The following is a 21,065-nucleotide window of genomic DNA, read 5'->3' as shown; positions in this document are numbered from 1 at the left end:
AATAGAAAAATATTGGCACATGCCATGAACAGCTGTTGCTTTGAAATGCATTCAAACCTCAGCTATACTTCATTATGATCAGTGTGAAGTGTCTCATCACAAAATCAGTCTGAGAACAGGAGGACAGGATAAACAGAGAGCCATGTTGCATCATTTTGTTAAAGTATGCAATAAGATTCAAATTACTATGCCTTTCCTTTTCAACCTTGCTCCTGATCGGGGAGTTCCTGGGGATTTTATGAAAACATTACTTGTTCACAGACTTTTGGCTTTCAAGGCACCATCATTATAATATTATAAGAATTATGTCAAGAATTAGAAAATTGATTTGCAATTAGGAAACATCTTGTAGAACAAGGTTTTCCCAACCCTTTTGTTATGCCAGGAACTTCTACCATTAACCGTGGGTTCCATGGATGTCAGGTTGGGAATTTTTGTTGTAGAGTATAACAGACAGAAGCATCCAATTGTTTTAAGTTGAATATTGATTTGACCATCAATATTCCCTTCTTGGGATATGACTGCAAATCAAAGTCATTACAGACTTCCATTCATGAAAAGCCTCCTCATTCGATGTCGCTTGGCAGCAAAATTGAAGACCCACCCAAATCCAGCCCCCTGGTGGCCTATGTGCCGATAGAGCCTAAACCCTGGATTAACTGCTTCTTTTGCCATTTTTCCCCACTGGATCCTTGCCAAGAATCCCAACTCAGCCAGTTTTTACCTTGGACTCTCCTAACATGGTCCCCAGTCATTCAATTCAAACTAACCTGAGCTTGAGGCAAACCCAACTTGGTCCCGGCACACGCAGTCAGGTTCCATCAGGGTAGCTCAGTCATTCAGCTGAGAAACTCAACCCCACCCGAAGCAAACATGCATTTATTTGTTCTATTATGAGTGGCCTCCTGTATATTGGTGAGACCTGATGTTGATTGGGAGAGCACTTTGCCGAGCACCTACGCTCTATCCACCAGAAAAAGCGAGATCCCCAAGTGGCCACCCATTTTAATTCCACTTCCCACTCCCATTCCGATAAATCCATTTATGACCTCCTCCACAGTTGTGACGAGGCCACGCTTAGGTTGGAGGAACAACACCTTATATTCTGTTTGGGTAGCCTCCAACCAAATGGCATGAACATCGATGTCTCGAACTTCTGTTAATACACCCCATGACATTTCCCCCCGCCACCACCTTCACCATTTCCCATCCCCTTTTCCCTCTTTCACCTTATCTCCTTTCCCGCCCATCGCCTCCCTCTGGTGCTCCTCCTGCCTTTTACTTCTTCCAGGGCCTTCTGTTCTTTCACCAATTGAATTCCCAGCTCTTTACTTCATCCCCTCCCCTTTCAGGTTTTACCTGTCACCTTGTGTTTCTCTCTCCCCTCCCCCCACCTTTTAAATCTGCTCCTCGGCTTTTTCTCTCCAGTCCTGCTGAAGGGTTTTGGCCCAAAACGTCGACTGGACTCTTTTCCTAGATGCTGCCTGGCCTGCCGAGCTCCCCCAGCATTTTGTGTGCGTCGCTTGGATTTCCAGCGTCTGCAGATTTTCTCCTGTAAGCACTGTAAGCCACTTTTTTATAAAGCTGTTTACATTGTAAGTACATGCTGGTATTTATGTATTTATGCAGATTTTATTCCATAACTGTACTTTAACATCTAACTTTATATTTTGTACAATTCTGCACTCCTTAAAATTGTTGAGCGTTGTTGGTTTTCGTTGCATGTTACATGTGCATCTGAACCAACACACCACAGGAAATTCCCAAGAAATTTCAATGTTTATGGCAAATCAACTTGATCCTTGGTCTACCGGGGTCCAGCAAAAGCCTGCTTTGCTGAATAGCCTCCTTCTGCAATATTATAAGTATTTACCCAATAAATGTACTTGAAGGACCTCTTGTTATATTGATGGGTGAAGAGCTGATTGAATAGAGGTTCAGTGCTGACAGGATTTTAAACAGAATGTTGTGAATTACAAGTCAAGATGTTGGAATTCAATGAAAGATTTATTGATAATACATGTTTCAAAGGCATTAAATGCCTAATGGATTGTAAGAAGAAATGGATTAACTTTTCTTTTAAAATTTAGAAATTTCCAGTGCGGTTAGAGTGTAAAATTCCCTGCCTCAAAGTTTTGTTGATGGAATTGGCTTTGTTTCATCTAAGAGGAGACTGAAAGGAGAAAGAAAATGTAGGAGCTGCTGGTTCAGTGTAGAGGTCGAGAGCGGTGTCCCAGGGGTACAAACAGCAGCATGAACCAGTTACACTGCAATTTGAACAGGCAGCCTCCACGTTACAGCCGTTTGAGCAGTGGAACCTCACTCACTCTTACAAAATGTACAAGTCACTAGCCAGAATTTTGAGAAAAGGATTACAATCGGCTCTGGCATGAACACATGTGCAGATGACACATCAATATGTTATGGAAAATCATGATGTGAATCTCTTCCTCGTTGACAGCATGCATTTGCTTATAACTCAGATGTGTGGGTCGTCTGGCAGAAACTAATGGGTTGTCATCCTTGTAGGTCAGACTGGAATGGGATGCCTACTTAGAACATCTTGGCTCCTCTCCACACTGAGAAGCAAGAGAAGGATCCAACCTGAAAGAGAGACAGCGTGGTCTTCTCACGATGCCACCACTCAATTGCCAAGGCACAAATAACTCCCCCTTTCTCTCCACAGAATCCATCCGGATTCTGAGGTGATTCGTTGAAATCAACGTCATGAAGCCCAAGCAATTTAAAGCGTTCTAATCGGACACCTGGCAGAGCGCTTTGTCTTGGACTGTACTTCATTTACAATTGTGGCTCTGTTCTGAGATCAAGATGTTTTTCCATCTGGTCCCACTATGTTTCAGCATTATTTCCCCCAGCGTGACGAGTTATCATTACTAACAGGTTGCGTGCACTTGAAATAAATATGCCAGCGTCTCAGGAGTCAGACAAGATTGTTTCTACCAAGGAAAGTTAAAGATAAGGGCCCCTTCATGCCAGTGCTCACATTCCATCACTGCCCTTAGAGCTTGAACAGTTGGTATGGACCACGTAAATCATAAAGTCCTTTACGGATCAATAAAGCTTCTCGTTGCATTCCTTGGCATCCTGTGGCACATTCACTTCAGTGCAAGCATTAAATATTATGAAGGTGATGTCAGCATATCTTTAGGAAAAAAGAGCAGTTATCATTTTATTTGATGCAATGTTGAATCAGATTTGCCAACTTCTTTTCCCCAAAGCCAGGGGCCACTGTAACCTCTTGTAATATCATCCTGCCACAGACCTCTCCACTGGAATCACAACACTTTCCCATTAAATCCACAGAATGTAACTTAGAAAATCATTTGAAATTTTTAGTATGAACAGGTATTGTTCAATGGTAATCTTAAAGTATGTAGAATATTTTATAGGACAAGTTATTGTAAGGTAACATGACCAAACTAAGCTGACGTGGACCTCAGCAACACACACAAAATGTTGGAGGAACTCAGCAGGCCAGGCAGCATCTAGGAAAAGAGTACAGTCGATGTTTTGGACCAAAACCCTTCGATCTCCAGCATCTACAGATTTACTCTTGTTTGACATTTGACCTCAGATCGACACACACAAAACGCTGGAGGAATGCAGCGAGTCAGGCAGCATCTACGGAGTGGAATTAGCAGTCAACATTTCGGGCCGAGATCCTTCATCACAGCTCACAACTGTTTGTTCCTCTATATAGATGTTGCCTGGCCTGCAGAGTTCCTCCAGTAATTTGCGAATGTTACTTTGGAGTTCAAGCATCTGCGGAATCTCTTGTGTTTATAGACATTAGATATTCAATTAACATGATTTTATTGGAATTGGGACAGGTGGTTTAAGGATTATCCAATGTGCTGAGAACTGACTATCCTACTTAACGAGGTAGTAAAATGAAGGGCAGAACGCAGATGGAGGTTAAGGCATGGTCACCAATGATAGGATAATTAAAGATGGAAATGGGCGAACTGAGGAAAGTAGAAACATTGTAGATAACACAGATAGAGGGAAAGCAGAAGAAAGTATTAGAATTTTAAAGTAAGGGCACTGCTAGAGCCAGAATAGACCTGGACAAAACTCTATGCCAATGTAGTTTGGAAGGGCTGGTTCATATTAGCAGGTCAATTGAAGACTAAATCCCAATGTGGAGTGGTTTTCCTCAGTCTTGTTCACCACACTAATTTTCACCTCCCCTTCAATGAGCTTCCTGTGGGAGTGGAGCCTGCCTGAAGGATGAATGGAAACAGTTGAACCTGCTTCACACACAAAATGCTGGAAGAACACAGCAGGTCAGGCAGCATCTAAGGAGAGGGATAAGCAGTCAACAATCAGCCGAATCCTAAAGAAAAGTCTCAGCCCAAAACGTTGTCTGTTTATTCCTGTCCATAGATGGGGCCTGACTTGCTGGGTTCCTCCATGTATGTTACTCTAGATTTCCAGCATTTGCACAATCTCTTGAATTTACGATCAACGTCCTTCACTTCCACTCCAGGACCAAGGTTACCGCACATCAGTCTTTGAACTTAAGTCCCTTAGTCCTCATGCAGGGATTCAAACTGAAACCTCGACCATTCCTTTTCCCCGAACAGATGCTCCTTGGCGATTTGAGTTTCTTGAGCAGATTGTGTTTTACCCTGGCACCTGCAGTCTCTTGTACCTCAGTCCTGAGGAACTGCCAAGAAAGAGAGAGTGTGAAACTCAGAGCCATAGAAAACCAAAGCACAGAAACAGGCCCTTCCACTCCATGCCCAACCATTTAACGTGCCTAGTCGCATTGACCTGCGCACGGTATATAGCCCTCCATAGCATGCCCATCCATATACCTATCCAAATTTCTCTTGAGCATCGAAATTGAAATTGCATCCAACACTTGCGCTGGCAGCTCATTTCACATGCTCACAGCCCTCGGAGTGAATAAGTTTCCCCTCTTGTTCCCCTTTAAACATTTCACCTTTCACCCTTAACCCATGAACTCTAGTTGTAGTCCCCCTCAACCTCAGTGGAAAAAGCCTGCTTGCATTTAGCCTATATACACCACTGATAATTTTGTATATTTCTATCAAATATCCTCTCAATCTTCTATGCTCTAGGGAATAAATTTCTAGCCTATTCAATCTTTCTTTGTGACTCAAATCCTCCAGTCCTGGCAACGTCCTTGTAAATCTTTTCGGTACTCTTTCAACCTTATTGACATCTTTCCTGTAGGTAGGTGACCAAAATGGCACAGAATACTCCAAATTAAGCCTCAGCAATATCTTATACAACTTCGTTGACAGTATTAGTATTAACGAATCCATCACGATCATAAACTGTGCACTTTTGAACCTGAACTCAGTATTATGGAGCTATTGAAATTTTCAGGTCTGCTTAAATGTCTTCAGCTCCTCTGGTTGTTCTAAAGGCACTGGAACCATGCCATCTTGTCTATTATTTCAGGCAGATATATAAAAGCATAACACAACCATCAAAGGGGCTCATTGGAAGGTCTTTTTATGAAATAAAATAGTGCTCAAAAGCCAGTTTCATGACTAAAACAAAACATTTTTGAATGTGCTGCTCAGACTAAAGAATGCTGTGAAACCTGTCCTTGGGAACATCTGTGCTTCTGTCATCTGCAGACAGCAAATGATTAAGTAAGTGCTGATGCCTTTGTTATGCTTAAGTGCATTCTGAAGCAGACATCTCAGCTGATAAAGATCATTATCAATGATGCTGTCCCTTGTCCCAAACCTTCAGATAGCTGCTTACCACTGATGAGACAAGATCAGTGTTTTGAACTTCAATGAACCTTTCTCCTCTGCTTCAGAACATTTTAATTTTCTATTTCAATTTATTTTACCATGCCAATATAGTTGAGGTATTGAGTATCTCACAATTGGACCTCATGACTTACCTCCTCAATTTAGCTTTACTTTCTCAGAAATAATTTGTTCCAGCCCAGTTCCATGGTTCTAATTGGGAACTTGCCGAGTTTCTGTTTTGGGATTTTAGTTATTGTGTGCTATACAGAAGGTATGATCCACATTTAAATGGAGGTATTGTGTACTTGTGGTGGGATCAGATGGAGGCTGAAGTTGGCTCTGTAAGGAACTTCTCATTGAGATAAATGATGTTGTGTCAGAAAGAATCTGCCTGGGGGAAATTAGAAGGTACATTAATTCTGCAAATCATTCCACTGGAGATGTGTTACGGAGGTTTTTTAGAAGGAACCAGCATTCCTGCATGTCGATGGACTCCTACTTGCAACTGCAACAGTGCACACTAACGACGCACAGTACCAGAGACTCCTCAGTCCGTTTGTGGGCAGCTTCAGATTCCACTTCTCTGAGAATCTGAGCTAAGTTCAAATCAAGCTGCAAACTAAAACAAAACTGTGCCTCGTTCAGAATCCCAGTGGAACCAAATGGACAATACCCAGATCCCTTAGGAGTAACCCTACGAATTCTGCTCATTTGCTTTCTGTTATGAAAGCAACTGATATTGGAAATTGTATATCCAACATTCCTTTATGCTGGAGTTTAGAAGATCTCATTGAAACCTATCACATATCAAACAGCCTGGATAAAGTGGATGTGACATGTTTCCAATAGTGGGAGAGTCTAGGACCAGAGGCCACAACCTCCGAATACAAGGTCATGCCTTTAGAACAGAGATAAGGAGACATTTCTTCAGGCAAAGGGTGGTGAATCGATGAGAATCATTGCTGTAGATGGCTGTGGAGGTTGATAGGATCTTGTTTAGTAAGTGTGTCAAGGGTCATAGGGAGAAGGCAGGAGAATGGGGTTGAGGGGGTTAATAAATTAGCATTGATCAAATGGTGGAAAAGACAAGGGACAAGTGGGCTAATTCTGAGAATTAGCGTTGAATACTCATTCATTGTCGATCCAATCAAAGTCAAAATTCAAAGCTGAATTTATAGTCATATACACAAGTATATCTTTGCACTGGTGCAATGAAAACCGTATTTGCAGCATCACAGACATTCATTCTCAGATAAGCATATTTCACGAGATGAAATATGTAAGCGCATACAGAATAGATTAAAAATCATGCAAAAAAACCCAGAAATAATATATATTAAAAAAGTGATATATTTTTCACAGGTTCAATGTCCATTTAGGAACCGGATGGCAGAGGGGAAGAAGCTGTTCCTGAATCACTGAGTGTGTGTCTTCAGGCTTCTGTACTTCCTACCTGATGGTAACAGTGAGAAAAGAGCATGCCCTGGGTGTTGAAGGTCCTTAATAATAGATGTTGCCTTTCAAAGATGTCCTGGGTACTTTGTAGGCTAGTAACCAAGATGGAGCCGACTGAATTTATGACCCTCTGCAGCTTCTTTCGGTTCTGTGCAGTAGTTCCCCACCTCCCCCCCCCCCCCCCACCACCATACCAGACAGTGATGCAGCCTGTCAGAATGCTCTCCACGGTACATCTACAGAAGTTTTTGAGTGTATTTGTTGCCATATCAAATCTCTTCAAACTCCTAATAAAGTATAGTCGCTGTCTTGCCTTCTTAATAACTGCATCGATATGTTGCATTCAAGGTAATCGCAGACAGCTTCTATGATGAAAATCAGAATCAGAATCAGGTTTATTATCACCAGCATGTGTCATGACACTTGTTAACTTAGCAGCAGCAGTTCAATGCAATACATGATAATACAGAAAGGAAAAAAAATTAAATCAATTACAGTAAGTGTGTATGTGTATATTGAATAGATTAAATATAGCACAAAACACAAATTATATATATTAAAAAAGTGAGGTAGTGTTCATGGGTTCAATGTCCATTTAGGAATCTTATGACAGAGGGGAAGAAGCTGTTCCTGAATCGCTGAGTGTGTGTCTTCAGGCTTCTGTACCTCCTACCTGATGGTAACAGTGAGAAGAGGGCATGTCCTGGGTGGTGGGTGTCCTTAATGATGGATCTTGTCTTCCTGAGGCACCGCTCCTTGAAGATGTCTTGGGTACTGTGGAGGCTAGTATCCAAGATGGAGCTGACTAATTTTAAGACTTTCTGCAGCTCCTTTTGGCCCTGTGTATTACCTTCCCACCCCCCCCACCCTATACCAGACAGTGATGCAGCCTGTCAAAATGTTGTCCACAGTACATCTATAGAAGTTTTTGAGTGTTTTAGGTGACAAACCAAATCTCTTCAAACTCCTATTGAAATATGGCTGCTGTCTTGCCTTCTTTATAGCTGCATCAATATGTTGGGATCAGGTTGTATTCTCTGAGATCTTGACACCCAGCATCTTGGAATTGCTCAGTCTCTCCACTTCTGATCCTTTCACGAGGATTGGTTCGTGTTCCCTTGACTTACCCTTACTGAAGTCCACAATCAGCTCTTTTGTCTTACTGATATTGAATGCAAGGTTGTTGCTGTGACACCACTCAACTAGCTGATATCTCACGATTCTGTATATCCTCTCATCTCCATTTGACATTCTACAAACAATGGTTGTATTGTCAGCAAATTTATAGATGGTATTTGAGCTATGTCTAGCCACACAGTCATGGGTATTTAGAGAGTGGAGCAGTGGGCTAAGCACACACCCCTGAAGTGCACCAGTGTTGATCGTCAGTGAGGAGGAGATATTATAAACTATCCGCACAGATTATGATCTTCCAGTCAGGAAGTCAAGGATCCAATTGCAGAGGGAGGTACAGAGGCCCAGGTTCTGTAGCTTATCAATCAGGATTGTGGGAATGATGCTGTTAAACACTGAACTATTGTCAACAAACAGCATCCTGACATAGGTGTCTATTGTCTAGGTGATCTAAGGATGTGTGAAGAGACATTAGGATTGTATCTGTTGTAGACCTATTGTGAACAATAGGCAAATTGCAGTGGGTCCAGGTTCTTGCTGAGGCAAGAATCCATGACTGACCTCTCAAAGCATTTCATCACCGTTGATGTGAGTGCTACTGTATGATAGTCATTAAGACAGCTCACACTACTCTTCTTAGGCACTAGAATAATTGTTGCCCTTTTGAAGCAGGGGGGAACTTCCAACCTGATGTTGAGATCAGAGCTTTGTGGAGGCCAAACAATCTGAAGCCATATAAAGTCTAGGGTGCCTAAGACTTTTGCCCAGTACCGTACAAACTTTTATAATAAATTTATTTGACTACGTTGAGTTTGACTTTGAACTGACATTTATTTTCTTGTTCCTCCAGGACACTCTCATTTCTGGAAGACAATTAACGTGTAGAAAAAGTGGATCTAAAAGAGTTAAAAGTTAAGAGTTAACCCTGCAGTCAGCTGGGATTGCATCAACAGACATCCTTAACTGTAGGATTTAAGATGAATTTCATCAATTTGAATTACCAAACAGTGTGTTCTGAGGAAGACCGCAAGAAGCTTTTTAAAAATGGCTGTTACATGCAGGTGAACAAGAGGAAGTATAGGAGACGATTCCTCCGCAAGGACGGGAACTGCAACATCCATTTCAAGCGTGCGTTTGGTGAATGGGAGAGCTACTTTTCAGATATCTTCACCACACTGATAGATCTAAAGTGGAGGCGGATGTTTCTGATCTTTTCCCTGTCCTACATCCTGTCGTGGTTGTTCTTTGGTCTTATTTTCTGGATCACGGCTGTTGTCCACGGAGACATATTGACAAAGGAGGAAGACCACACGCCCTGTGTGGATGAAGTTCACAGCTTCACCACTGCTTTCCTCTTTTCCATTGAGACGCAAACCACCATCGGCTATGGATCCCGCTGTGTGACTGAGGAGTGTCCCTTCGCCATCTCTATGGTCACTTTCCAATCGGTGATGAGCTGTTTGATAAACACCTTCATCATTGGCACAGTGGTGGCCAAAATGTCCAAGGCCAGGAAGAGGGCCCAGACCATTGGCTTCAGCAACAACGCGGTGATATCTCTGCAGAACAGGAAACTCTGCATGATGTGGCGCATTGGAGACCTTCGAGAGAGTCACATCATTGAAGGCACTGTCCGTGCGCAACTGCTCCGATTTAGGGAGCATGACGACCACAAATTGTCCATGGAACATCAGGACTTGGACATAGGTACAGGTAATGTCATCCTCATTAGTCCTGTCACCATAGTACATGAAATTAATGAAGACAGCCCACTCTACAACCTTAGCCAGAAAGACTTGGCTGAAGATGACTTTGAAATCATAGTTACCTTTGTCTACTCTGAGGATTCAACCGGAAATACCCACCAGTCTCGGAGCTCCTTCACACCTCTGGAGATCCTATGGGGTCACCGCTTCAATGACATTCTGAAAGACAAGGCAAGCCATTATAAAGTTAACTACTCCCAGTTTCACAAAACCCACGAGGTGGCCACACCTGACTGCAGTGCCAAGGCACTCTATTCGGCAGCAGAACGTGAGGTCAATGTGCTCACGGTGGCTGGCTTAGACAGCGGAGATGCAAGATGCGAGAGTGCGATCATTCCCAGTGATGATGAGGAGCACAACGCCATACGATACATATGCCAAAGGCCCGAACTTGTGTTCAGGTCCCTCTCCATGGAGTCAGAGATTTAACGCCTGTCCCAATTCTGGGCTCACTTCGGCATATGATAGGACTAATGAGAACTTAGTTTATTTAGGAAATAGACTCAATGCTGACTGTTTAGGCTCCTTACATTTCTGTAACTGATTTATGATTAACATTGTGAGAGGTGTGAGGCAGCTTCCTCACTCTGTACCATTAGAGATGATGACCAGAATAGGGAACACTTGTATAGCTGTCTTCAGTGCTATGTCAGTTCCAATAATTTACCCTCTTCAGCAGAATAACACCATGATAGTCCGTCACACAGGAGATACCCTCTGCTTGGAGAAGGAACATCTATTCTTTGCACAAAGTACAAAATAAGTTTAGAAGTCACAACACATTCTATAGCTGCACTCAGGTCGGGTATAAGCAATAATCAAACTTTTTAATAACGAGAGATTCTGCAGGTTCTGCAGGAAATGCAGAGTTACACATGCAAAATGCTGGAGGAACTCAGTAGGCCAAGCAGCATAGATGAAGAGGAATAAACAGATGATTTTTCAGGACCGGTGAAGGGTCTTGTCCCAAAACATTGACTGTTCATTCCTCTCCATCGATGCTGCCTGAACTGCAGAATTGCTTCAGCATTTTGTGAGCGTCAGATATCTTAGAGACTTTTCAAATTGTATAAGGCCTAGATCATTCAGGTTTCTGTGACACCTAATAGTTCCATCAACACCTCTCACAGTGATACAGAGTTCAGGTCCTCAAGCAGGCTTTCAAAACTTTGCCGATTTCTTTCCCTCACAGAAGCTGCTCAACCCACTGAGTCCCTTCTCCAGAAGATCGTTTCTTGCTGTAGATTCTGACATCTGCAATCCTTTGTGTCTACTCATTTAAGGTGGCTCTCTGTGCTCCAAACTACCCAATGCATTCCACACCCCTCACTCCCCCATAATCTTAAATCATGCTAACAGTTCTTGTGTAAATACATAAGTTTACATTGGGCGTATTAATACATAAAAATATGTGCCCCTAAAATGGAAATAGCATCAGAAATGGAAAGATCACTTCAAGGAGTAAAGAAACCACATGGAAAGCTATATTTAATTAACAATTAGCAGCAATTAACAATTGACAATTCCCAACCAGCCATACCTGCAGAGTCTACACAATACCTGGCCTCTACCCAGAAGACCACTCTTAATATCACCTGTGAACGTACTTGGGACTTCTTCAGCTGTCAATATCAGGACTGGTTTGATGAAAATGACCAGGAGATACAAGAGCTAAGAAACAAGGAAAATACCATACTCTAGACAAGGGACACCATTATTACACATATATTTGTCTACAAGCATCTGGAAGTAAAAGTCCAAAAGAAAGGTAATCAAGGAAGCATAACAGTCAGAATGAACACAGGGAATCAGGCAGCCACAGGACACATTGGATTCCTGTGTATTGTCATGGTAACCTATGGCCCAAACATCTTGGACACTTACATACTAAAACCTAAGAAAGAAGGAAAACTGTGGAACGATGAGACAGTGAAGTTCCACCACAAGGAAGATCTCAAACTAAACTTTGTCCCTGACACGGGTGTTCTTAGTTCCACTCCTTGGCAAGTTATGTTCTCCTACCGTGCCTCTATCCCAACATGCCAAGAGGTTGGCCAACCATCATCTGGAAAACAATAAAGTCTTCAGAACAGACTTAATCCCTGCAGGTAAACCATTTCCAGCATGAGTTCATGGCAACATTTTCTTCATGTGAGAACGGGAGACTAATGTAAAGACTTTAGTGATGTGTTAATTATAACTGTCTTCAAGAAGAGTGACAAATCTGATTGGGATAATTACAATACTTGTTGACTAGGGCAAGGAAATTCTCTTCACCAGGTCCTCTCTTTTCCTACAGATCTCCTCTTAGAGTTGCAATATAGATCCTTCAAATTAAGGATCAAAATGGACATGATATTCACTGTACATCAACTCAAAAAGTGTAAATAACCACATGAACTTTTGTATACAACCATCCCTGACCTCACAAAGGTCTTCAGCTTTGTTAAGCAAGTCCAGTTTTGCCCACAGGCAGTCTTTTCACCCTGGATAGGATGCTTTTGGCCAAACCCCTATAAACTGCTTTTATCCACCCCCTACCCCGAACAGGGTATCCTGGATGTCTTCCTCTTGGTTCCCATGAGCTGCTGGGCATGGCTGTGGTTTAAAGAGTATGGAGGAGCCATCTTAAATTTGGATGGCTCAAGGCATTCCTTACCATCCTCCATCTTCCTTGATGTGTCACACAAACTATAATCCTCATCATTTAATTCACCACACATCTAAACTAGTTGGGTCAAGCAAGGTTAAATCATTGCACCAAATAGTTTCTCAAGCCTCCTCTTTGCAATAATGCACTTCACTGCCAAATAAGTCCCTTCTGTAGTGAAGCTAATCAATGACTTTCATGGTTTTCCTGTATTTTATGGCTATCTGGAGAAGATGAATCTCAGCATTGTATTCTGCGTACACACTTCGAGGATAAAATGAACCTTTGAACATTTTGAACCATTGAATGAGTGGGAAACTGTTTAATCTTCACTCCTTTACTCCAGAACCAAATTAATTATTTTTGTTCTTTGAGATACAGTGTGCAGGGGTTAGTGTGTGTGAGCTTCAAGCTATTGTTGATTCCTTCACTGAACCTCATGACAAGACAAAGTCTCACACCAAGCCAGAATAAAAAGGTGGGAGCAGGGTAAATTCCTGTTAATGATCCTCCTTCCATACTCACTGCTTTGTGAAAGTGAATCTATTAACTATCTATTAAAATCTAGTTAACTATTGTTAAGTAACAGGAAGCCTTACAACTGAAATCCACATTTTACCAGTAATGAATAAATTGTAATTTTAAAGGACTAGAGGGGCAGTTTATTAGTTCAACATGACCTTGTAAATTCTGATTTACTTGCAATCGGATATATTAATAGCAAGAATATATTGATGGATTACCAAGTTGTGTGACACAGTGGGGCAGGAAATCTTTGGTCAACAGCACTCAGTGCCAGCAAGTATCTGTGCGGCCCGTTATATTCAGCACCGTGACATTTGGTTCATTGAGGCCATCAATTCAAGTGTTTAGTGATTAGTTCCGGGGGAAGTTAGTACTCCTATATATGGAGCCTTTCAGTTGTAGAGCATCTGGTCACACTGACATTTTTGGTCAAAGTTTAAAGTTCAAAGTAAATTTATTATCGAAGTACGTATGTCACCATATACATCCCTGAGATTAATTTTGTTTATTTGTTTATTGAGGAACAGCCCAGAGTAGGCCCTTCTGACCCTTCGAACCATTGGGATTTAATCCTAGCATTATAAGGGGGCAATTTACAATGACTAATTAACCTACCAACCAGGATATCTTTGGACTCTGGAAGGAAACCCGAGCACCCGGAGGATACAGAGAGAACGCACAAACTCCTTACAGGCGGTGGCGGGGATTGAACCCGAGTGTGCTAACCACTATGCTACCGTGCCTGCCCCACTCTTCTTGCAGGCATCCACAGCAGAACAAAGAAATAGAATAGAATCAGTGAAAAACTACACACAAAGACTGACAAGCTCCAATATACAAAAAACAAATTGTGCAAGTGTGAAGATAAACAAATAAGAACAATAAATAAATATTACTGAGAACGTGAATTGTAGAGTCCTTGAAAGTGAGTCAATTGGTTGAGTTCAATGATCAGTTCAGTGTTGAGGTGAGTGAAGTTATCAGTGCTGGATCAGGAGCTTGCTAGTTGAAAGGTAATAACTGTTTCTGAACCTAGTGATGGGGAGTTAAGGCTCCTCTACCTCCTTCCCGATGGTAGCAGTATGAAGAGAACGTGGCCCGGATGGTGGTGGTACCTTACAGTGGAGGCTTCTTTTTTGACGATCTGTGCCAATCCCAGCTCTTCTGACCAAAGATGAATCTCCCCCTGTGACAGCATCTGACGTAGTCTCATAGTCAGAATTATTTTTTCCTCTATGACCATGTTCACTATATTACAGGTCCACCCCCTCCCCATGTACTTTCAGTGTATTGCTTGTTTTAATACTGTCTGTGGCACTTAGGAAATGAGTTGGAGCAAATCTACTTTTAATTTGGCACAGGCTGCAACAGTGCTACCTAGTCTGCTGTCGCTGCATTGCAAACAATTTGGTCAGCAACTCAGACTCTGCTATCGATTTGCGGTTTCTCTAACACCATGCACTCTTCTCCTCAGACATCCTGGTTCTGACTCTGATAAGGCACAGAGCCTGATGATTGGTCTCAGCCTCCTTTCCGTGGATTATGCCTTGCCTGCTGAGTTCCTCCAGCATTTTGTGGCTCTTGCTTCTGGATTTCCAGCCTCTGCAAAAACTCTTGTATTCACATCAGAATCATGTTTATTGTTGCTGACATAAGTGGAGAAACTTGTTGCCTTGTGGCAGCTGGACTGTGCAGGCATAACAACTCACTATTAGGTACAATAGAAAATAAACAAATAATGCAAAAGAGGAATCATCAAGCAGTATTCAAGAGTTATTGGACCATTCAGGAATTTGATGGTAGAGGGGAGGAAGCTGTTCCTAAAGTATTGAGCGTGGGTCTTAAGGCTCCTTTATCTCCTCTCTGATGGTAGTAATAAGAAGAGGGCATATCCTGGATTGTGAGCGTCCTTCATGATGGATGCCACCTTCTTGAGGTGTTGCCATTTGAAGATATCCTTGATGGTGGGAAGGCTTGTGCTGTTGATAGAACTGGCTGTGTCCACAACCCTCTGAAAACTCTATACCAGCTGGTGATGCAACCATTCAAAATGCACTCCACCGTACATCTGTAGAAATTTGCTTATCTGACTCAACATCAAAGTTTCAGCCTATATCGTGTTCTGTACTTTTCTTACCTCAGTTCAGAAAAATATAAGTACTTGAGATGCAGATCTAGCAAATGACAATTACATTACTCGCTCTGTCAGCTGGGACAGCACTCTTCCAATATGAGCAGAGTTCCTTGGAGAGTGAGGTGACAGTCAGCCAACGAAAGCCACTATTCACAAAGCACATGTTCTTGGCTCCAAAATATTCAGTGTTTTAACTATTCCAATATGTTGTTGCACAGGCTGATTGGGCTGTTAAGAAGACATATGATTTGCTGGCCTTTATTAGTCAGGGGACTTAGTTCAAAAACCAGGAGGTACTGCTGCACAAAACCCTGGTTAGACGACATTTAGAATATTGTGTTCTGTTCTGGTTGCTAAAGTATAGGAAAGATGTAGAAGTTTAGAGAGGATTTACCTGGATTAGAGGTGAGAGTAGCATACACAAAATGCTGGAGTAACTCAACAGGTCACACTGCATCCATGGCAAGTGTTCCCAGTCTTTTTATGCCATGGACCCATACCAATAAGCAAGGGGTCTATGGGATCCTGGATCTATGGAGAGGAAAAGTCAGTCAACATTTTGGTCTGAGATTGTTCATCAGGAATTATACTTGGTGACAATGGGTAGTCCACGTTATTCTCATGCTGAACATCAGTCTCCAGAAACTAGAGAAAATCTGCAGATGCTGAAATCTGAGCAACGGACACAAAATGCTGGAGTAACTCAGCATCTATGGAAGAAAGTATAGATCTGGGTCCTGCCGAAGTGCTTCAGTCCGAAATGTCGACTGTACTTTTTTCCATAGATGCTGCCTGGCCTGCTGAGTTCCTCCAGCATCTTATGTGAGTCTCCAGAAACTGACAAACTTCTGAGTTTTCATGTAAGTGACCACTGTGTAAATAGAAGGTGGATGTGCTCTCAGTCTCATTGATGAAGTTCTCACATGGACCTCATTAGCTACAGAGGAACCTGCAAAACTGTCGTGCAAGGAAGTCATTCTCAATCTTGAGGGAATGCCAAATGCAACACACTCAAAATGCTGGATGAACTCAGCAAGTCAGGTAGCAACTAAGGCAGGGAATAAACGGTTGATGTTCCCCCTCCGTAGATGCTGCCTGACCTGCTGAGTCCCTCCAGCTTTTTATGTTAGTTGCTCAGGATTTCCAACAACTGCAGAATGGTTTGTGCGAATAGTGAAGGTTAGAATGAGATCACAAGATCTGACCATTTAGCAAGTAAGACAACTCATCCGACTGCCTCATTTGGTTTTTTATGACACACGTCTGGATGCAAAATGTATTCAAATTCATGAGCAGGCTTTTCTCACACTGACACACCCGTAACAACCGAGGTTCATTCATTCATAGTAAGGAAGGCTCCATTTAATATAGACGTTTAAAGAGAGGCCAGAGACTTGCTTTTGTTGTTACTGGCCCCAGCACATTAGTGCAATTATGAGGAAAGCACGCCAGCACCTCAAACTCCTTAGAAGTTTGTGAAGAATCAGCATGACAACTAAAACTTGGACAAACTTCTACAGACGTGTTGGAGAGTATATCGCCTGGTTGTATCACAGCCTGGTATGGAAACACCAATGCCCTTGAATGGAAAATCCAACAAAAAAGTAGATTGTTTTTGTGAGTGGGCTGTATCCTTCATCTGGTTATGCTCAAGTTATGCTCTTATAACCACCCAGGTCACGCTCTTTTCTTGCTGTTGCCATCAGGAAGAAGGTACAGGAACTTCAGGACTCACACCATCAGGTTCAGGAACAATTATTACCCCTCAACCATCAGGCTCTTGAAGCAAAGGGGATCACTTCACTCAATTTTACTTGCTCCATAACTGAACTGTTCTCACAGCGTGTGGACTCACTTTCAAATACTCTTCATTTCATGTTCTAGAAACATAGAAAAATAGAAAATCTACAGCACAATACAGGCCCTTCGGCCCACAAAGCTGTGCCGAACCTGTCCTTACCTTAGAAATTACCTAGGCTTACCCATAGTCCTCTATTTTTCTGAGCTCCCTGTACCTGTCCAGGAGTCTCTTAAAAGACCCTATCGTATCCGCCTCCACCATTGTTGCTGGCAGCCCATTCCACGCACTCACCACCTTCTGTGTTAAAGAACTTACCCCTGACACCTTCTCTGTACCTCCTCCCAAGCACCTGAAAACTGTGCCCTCTCATGCTGGCCACCTCAGCCTCGGGAAAAAGTCTCTGACTATCCACATGATCAATGCCTCTCATCATCTTATACACTATTTATTCCTTATTTATTACTTTTTTTTTGTATTTGCTCAATGTGTTGTCTTTTGCACATTGTTTGCTCATCTGTCCTGTTAGATTCTATTATGACTATTGTTACTGATTCTGTTGTGGTCCTTGGATTTAGTGAAAATGACCACAAGAATCTCAGAGTTGTATATGGTGGCATAAATGGACTTTGATAATAAATTTACATTATACTTTGGGAAATGCTTAGAGTCAGAATCAGAATTAGAATCAAGTTTAATATCAGTGGCATATGTCATGAAATTTGTTGTTTTGTGGCAGCAGTAAATTGCAATACATAATAATAATAAAACTATAAATTATTAGAGGTATAGTAAAATTAAATTAAATAAATGTGCAAAAAGAGAGGAATAAAAGCACTTGTAGTGCACATGGGTTCAACTGCCAACACAGATGCCTTGTGCAGGAAGGCACAGAGTCGACTGTACTTCCTTAGAAGGTTGGCGTCATTCAATGTCTGCAGTGAGATGCTGAAGATGTTCTATAGGTCAGTTGTTGAGAGCGCCCTCTTCTTTGTGGTGGCGTGTTGGGGAGGAAGCATTAAGAAGAAGGACGCCTCATGTCTTAATAAGCTGATAAGGAAGGCGGGCTCTGTCGTGGGCAAAGTACTGGAGAGTTTAACATCGGTAGCTGAGCGAAGGGCGCTGAGTAGGCTACGGTCAATTATGGAAAACCCTGAACATCCTCTACATAGCACCATCCAGAGACAGAGAAGCAGTTTCAGCGACAGGTTACTGTCGATGCAATGCTCCTCAGACAGGATGAAGAGGTCAATACTCCCCAATGCCATTAGGCTTTACAATTCAACTGCCAGGACTTAAGAACTTTTTTAAAGCTAGTATTAATGCTTTTTGAGTTAGTGATTTAGATGCATATCATATTATTACTGAGTTAAGTATTGTATGTAATGAGTTTTTGCTACAACAAGTGTATGGGACATTGGAAAAAATGTTGAATTTCCCCATGGGGATGAATAAAGTATCTATCTATCTATCTATTTTCCTTTCAGAAATCTGCTAGAAGAGGATAAGCTGTTGCTGAAACATTGGCGTGTGTGTCCTCAGGATCCTGATAGTAGCTTGCATCGGTGAACAACACAGTCCAAGGATTTGCTTGCCCACAATTTACTAACACCAATCCAGGCACCTTTGGAACATGGGAGGAAAATGGAGCATCCCGAGGACACCAACACGGCCACGGGGATAATGTACAAACTCCATAGAGACAGCAACGGGAATTGAACCCTAATCTCTGGCACTGTAAAGTGCTGGGCGAACTGCAATGATACCATGCTAGCTGCATAAAATGGAGACTTCCTTAGTACTAACTGATTACCCTCAGTTGTTACAGGTACGTCAGTATGGGAGAAGCCTGCCCATGCACTTGAATACACATAAAATGCGATGGTCGAGAGGCACAACAGCTACCTGAGGTGGTGCATCACAGCACCAGAAACTTGGGTTTAATTGTAACATTGAATCTTGTCAACGTGGACTTTGCATGTTCTCTTTGTGTTCCAGTATCCTCATAGATTGATTGGTCATAATAAATCTCCCCTAGTGGAGAGAATTTGGGCAGGAGCTGTTGTGAATGTGGAGAATAACAAAAATGGATTAATATGTAGGATTGCTTTAATTGATTGGGGTTGGAGGTGAGACAGTACACCCCTTCCCATCACTTAGGCAAGGCACCCCTTGTGTCCCAGTGCACGGGCTTGTAGTTTCCTGCACTATCCTGAATGCTGGTGCCCTGCTTTGAATGGTCATGGGTCAGAGATTCCCGGGTGTCAGTGAGAATGTTATGCTTCATCATTGAGGCTTGGAGTACATCCACCCTTTATTCACACAGTGGCCACTTCCATGACAGGTTTGAAAAGAGTTTCTGGCACATCCATATGGAGGGTTAGTATAAAAGTGTGATGATGGGCAGACCAGCCTCAATAGGCTAAATTCTCCACTGCCGTGCTGTGTCTCCCCGTGACTCCACATCTCCTTAATGTGCCATGAATCAGATTCAGAATCAGGTTTATTGTAACTGTCTAACTGAAATTGGTTGTTTTGTCACAACCAGGTATCTATGCTGCCTGGCCTCCTGCTTTCCACCAGCATTTTGTGAGTGAAAAGATATGATTTTTTTTTCTGCCCAACGTGCATTCCCAGCACCAAATTGTAGTGAAGTCCACAACCAGTTCTCCATGTGAGTTTCATGTCATGATGATGACATCATGAATTTGAAGCCCATAATGGTTGTGCCATGAATTCCTTAACTCGCTCCTCTTGCTGGTATTTCCAAGCTGGTTGCCAGACACCTGCTAAGAAAGAGCAATAAAGGTTATTGAAATACTCTCACCAATTACAACGAACCTTACTGGAGATAAAAATGTGGTAGTCTAGACAAGTGTGTTTACTTCTGCGTTCAACAGACTCAAACTGATAGGTTAACATCTGTTGATTATAAAGATCTTACATGAAAGGTATTTAGATTGCCTCAGTTTTGTAGCCATGGAGTAATTGCAAAAACCTTCAACTAATTTGGCAATTAAGTTCAATTAAGCTCAGCAATGTGTGGGGATGGGAAATGTTGCATTCCTGACTTAGATAACGCTAACCGCACTTCTCAGTCAAATCTGCCACGGAATGGAAAATGCTACCTATTGCCTGTTTATTTATGAAAATTAAGAAGAAAAAACAGCAGATAACAAAATTCTGGAAAATTAACAGAAGAAATGTTGGAAACTATGCTGGTCCGACAGTATAGGTGGGAAGAGAAACAAGTTAATAACAGACCCTTCACCAGAATGTTCTCTTTTTATTTCTGTCCATCTGTGTCCTGCTTTGATATCTACATTGTGGAACTTGACCATTGGAAAACTGAATTTTCCCATTGATAAAGGAATTATAAAGGGAAAAAAGAGTTGCTCTAGATTTCGTGCATCTGCAGAATCTCTTGTGATTAGGAATTATAAACTCCCATTTTTAATTTAGTAAGCTGACCTGATAATAACATATAACGAGAATAGAATGCATTGTGTACTGCTTTCTATCAGTGAAGAATGAAAGACAAACTACTGATGAATATGTCTTTCAATGATGATTTAAATTGGACATTGTGATAATTACCCAAATAAAGAATAAAGAAATCTAGCTGGACTACTGTGCTGATTAAAGTCTTCAGTCTTCAATGTGTCATATCCACACCACATATCAATTGATTGTTTATAGTATAACTAAGTTTTTAGTAGATCCATAGCTTTTTATGGCAAAAATCATACCCAATTCACAAGCCTCTTGGGCTGATTTGTTAAAACGCTCTGTTCTGCTGCTTCCCTTAAAGAAATCCAGGCATGATTGTTTAAAAAAAAGTGGG

General features: G+C 41.9%; 1 protein-coding gene across 7 annotated transcripts in view; it reads left to right on the top strand.

Annotated features, from left to right (window-relative positions):
- Window positions 1-20,842, top strand: part of LOC140714723 (inward rectifier potassium channel 16-like) — a 181,937-nt gene extending 161,095 nt beyond the window's left edge. For 4 of the 7 annotated variants that reach the window (XM_073026226.1, XM_073026227.1, XM_073026229.1 and 1 more), the window contains 2 exons: window positions 9,199-12,222; window positions 18,709-20,842. In XM_073026226.1, the coding sequence (XP_072882327.1) occupies window positions 9,326-10,543 (1,218 nt within the window). In that variant the 5' untranslated portion in view covers window positions 9,199-9,325 and the 3' untranslated portion in view covers window positions 10,544-12,222; window positions 18,709-20,842. Of the gene's footprint in view, window positions 1-1,442; window positions 1,555-7,121; window positions 7,219-9,198; window positions 12,223-18,708 lie in introns of those variants that run through there. The other 3 variants (XM_073026230.1, XM_073026231.1, XM_073026232.1) reach the window with 2 other exon arrangements.
- The last annotated feature ends 223 nt before the right edge of the window (window positions 20,843-21,065 follow it).

This window comes from Hemitrygon akajei, chromosome 22 (assembly GCF_048418815.1).
Source record: "Hemitrygon akajei chromosome 22, sHemAka1.3, whole genome shotgun sequence".
NCBI lineage: Eukaryota > Metazoa > Chordata > Chondrichthyes > Myliobatiformes > Dasyatidae > Hemitrygon > Hemitrygon akajei.
This window is presented reverse-complemented; position numbering and strand designations above follow the sequence as displayed.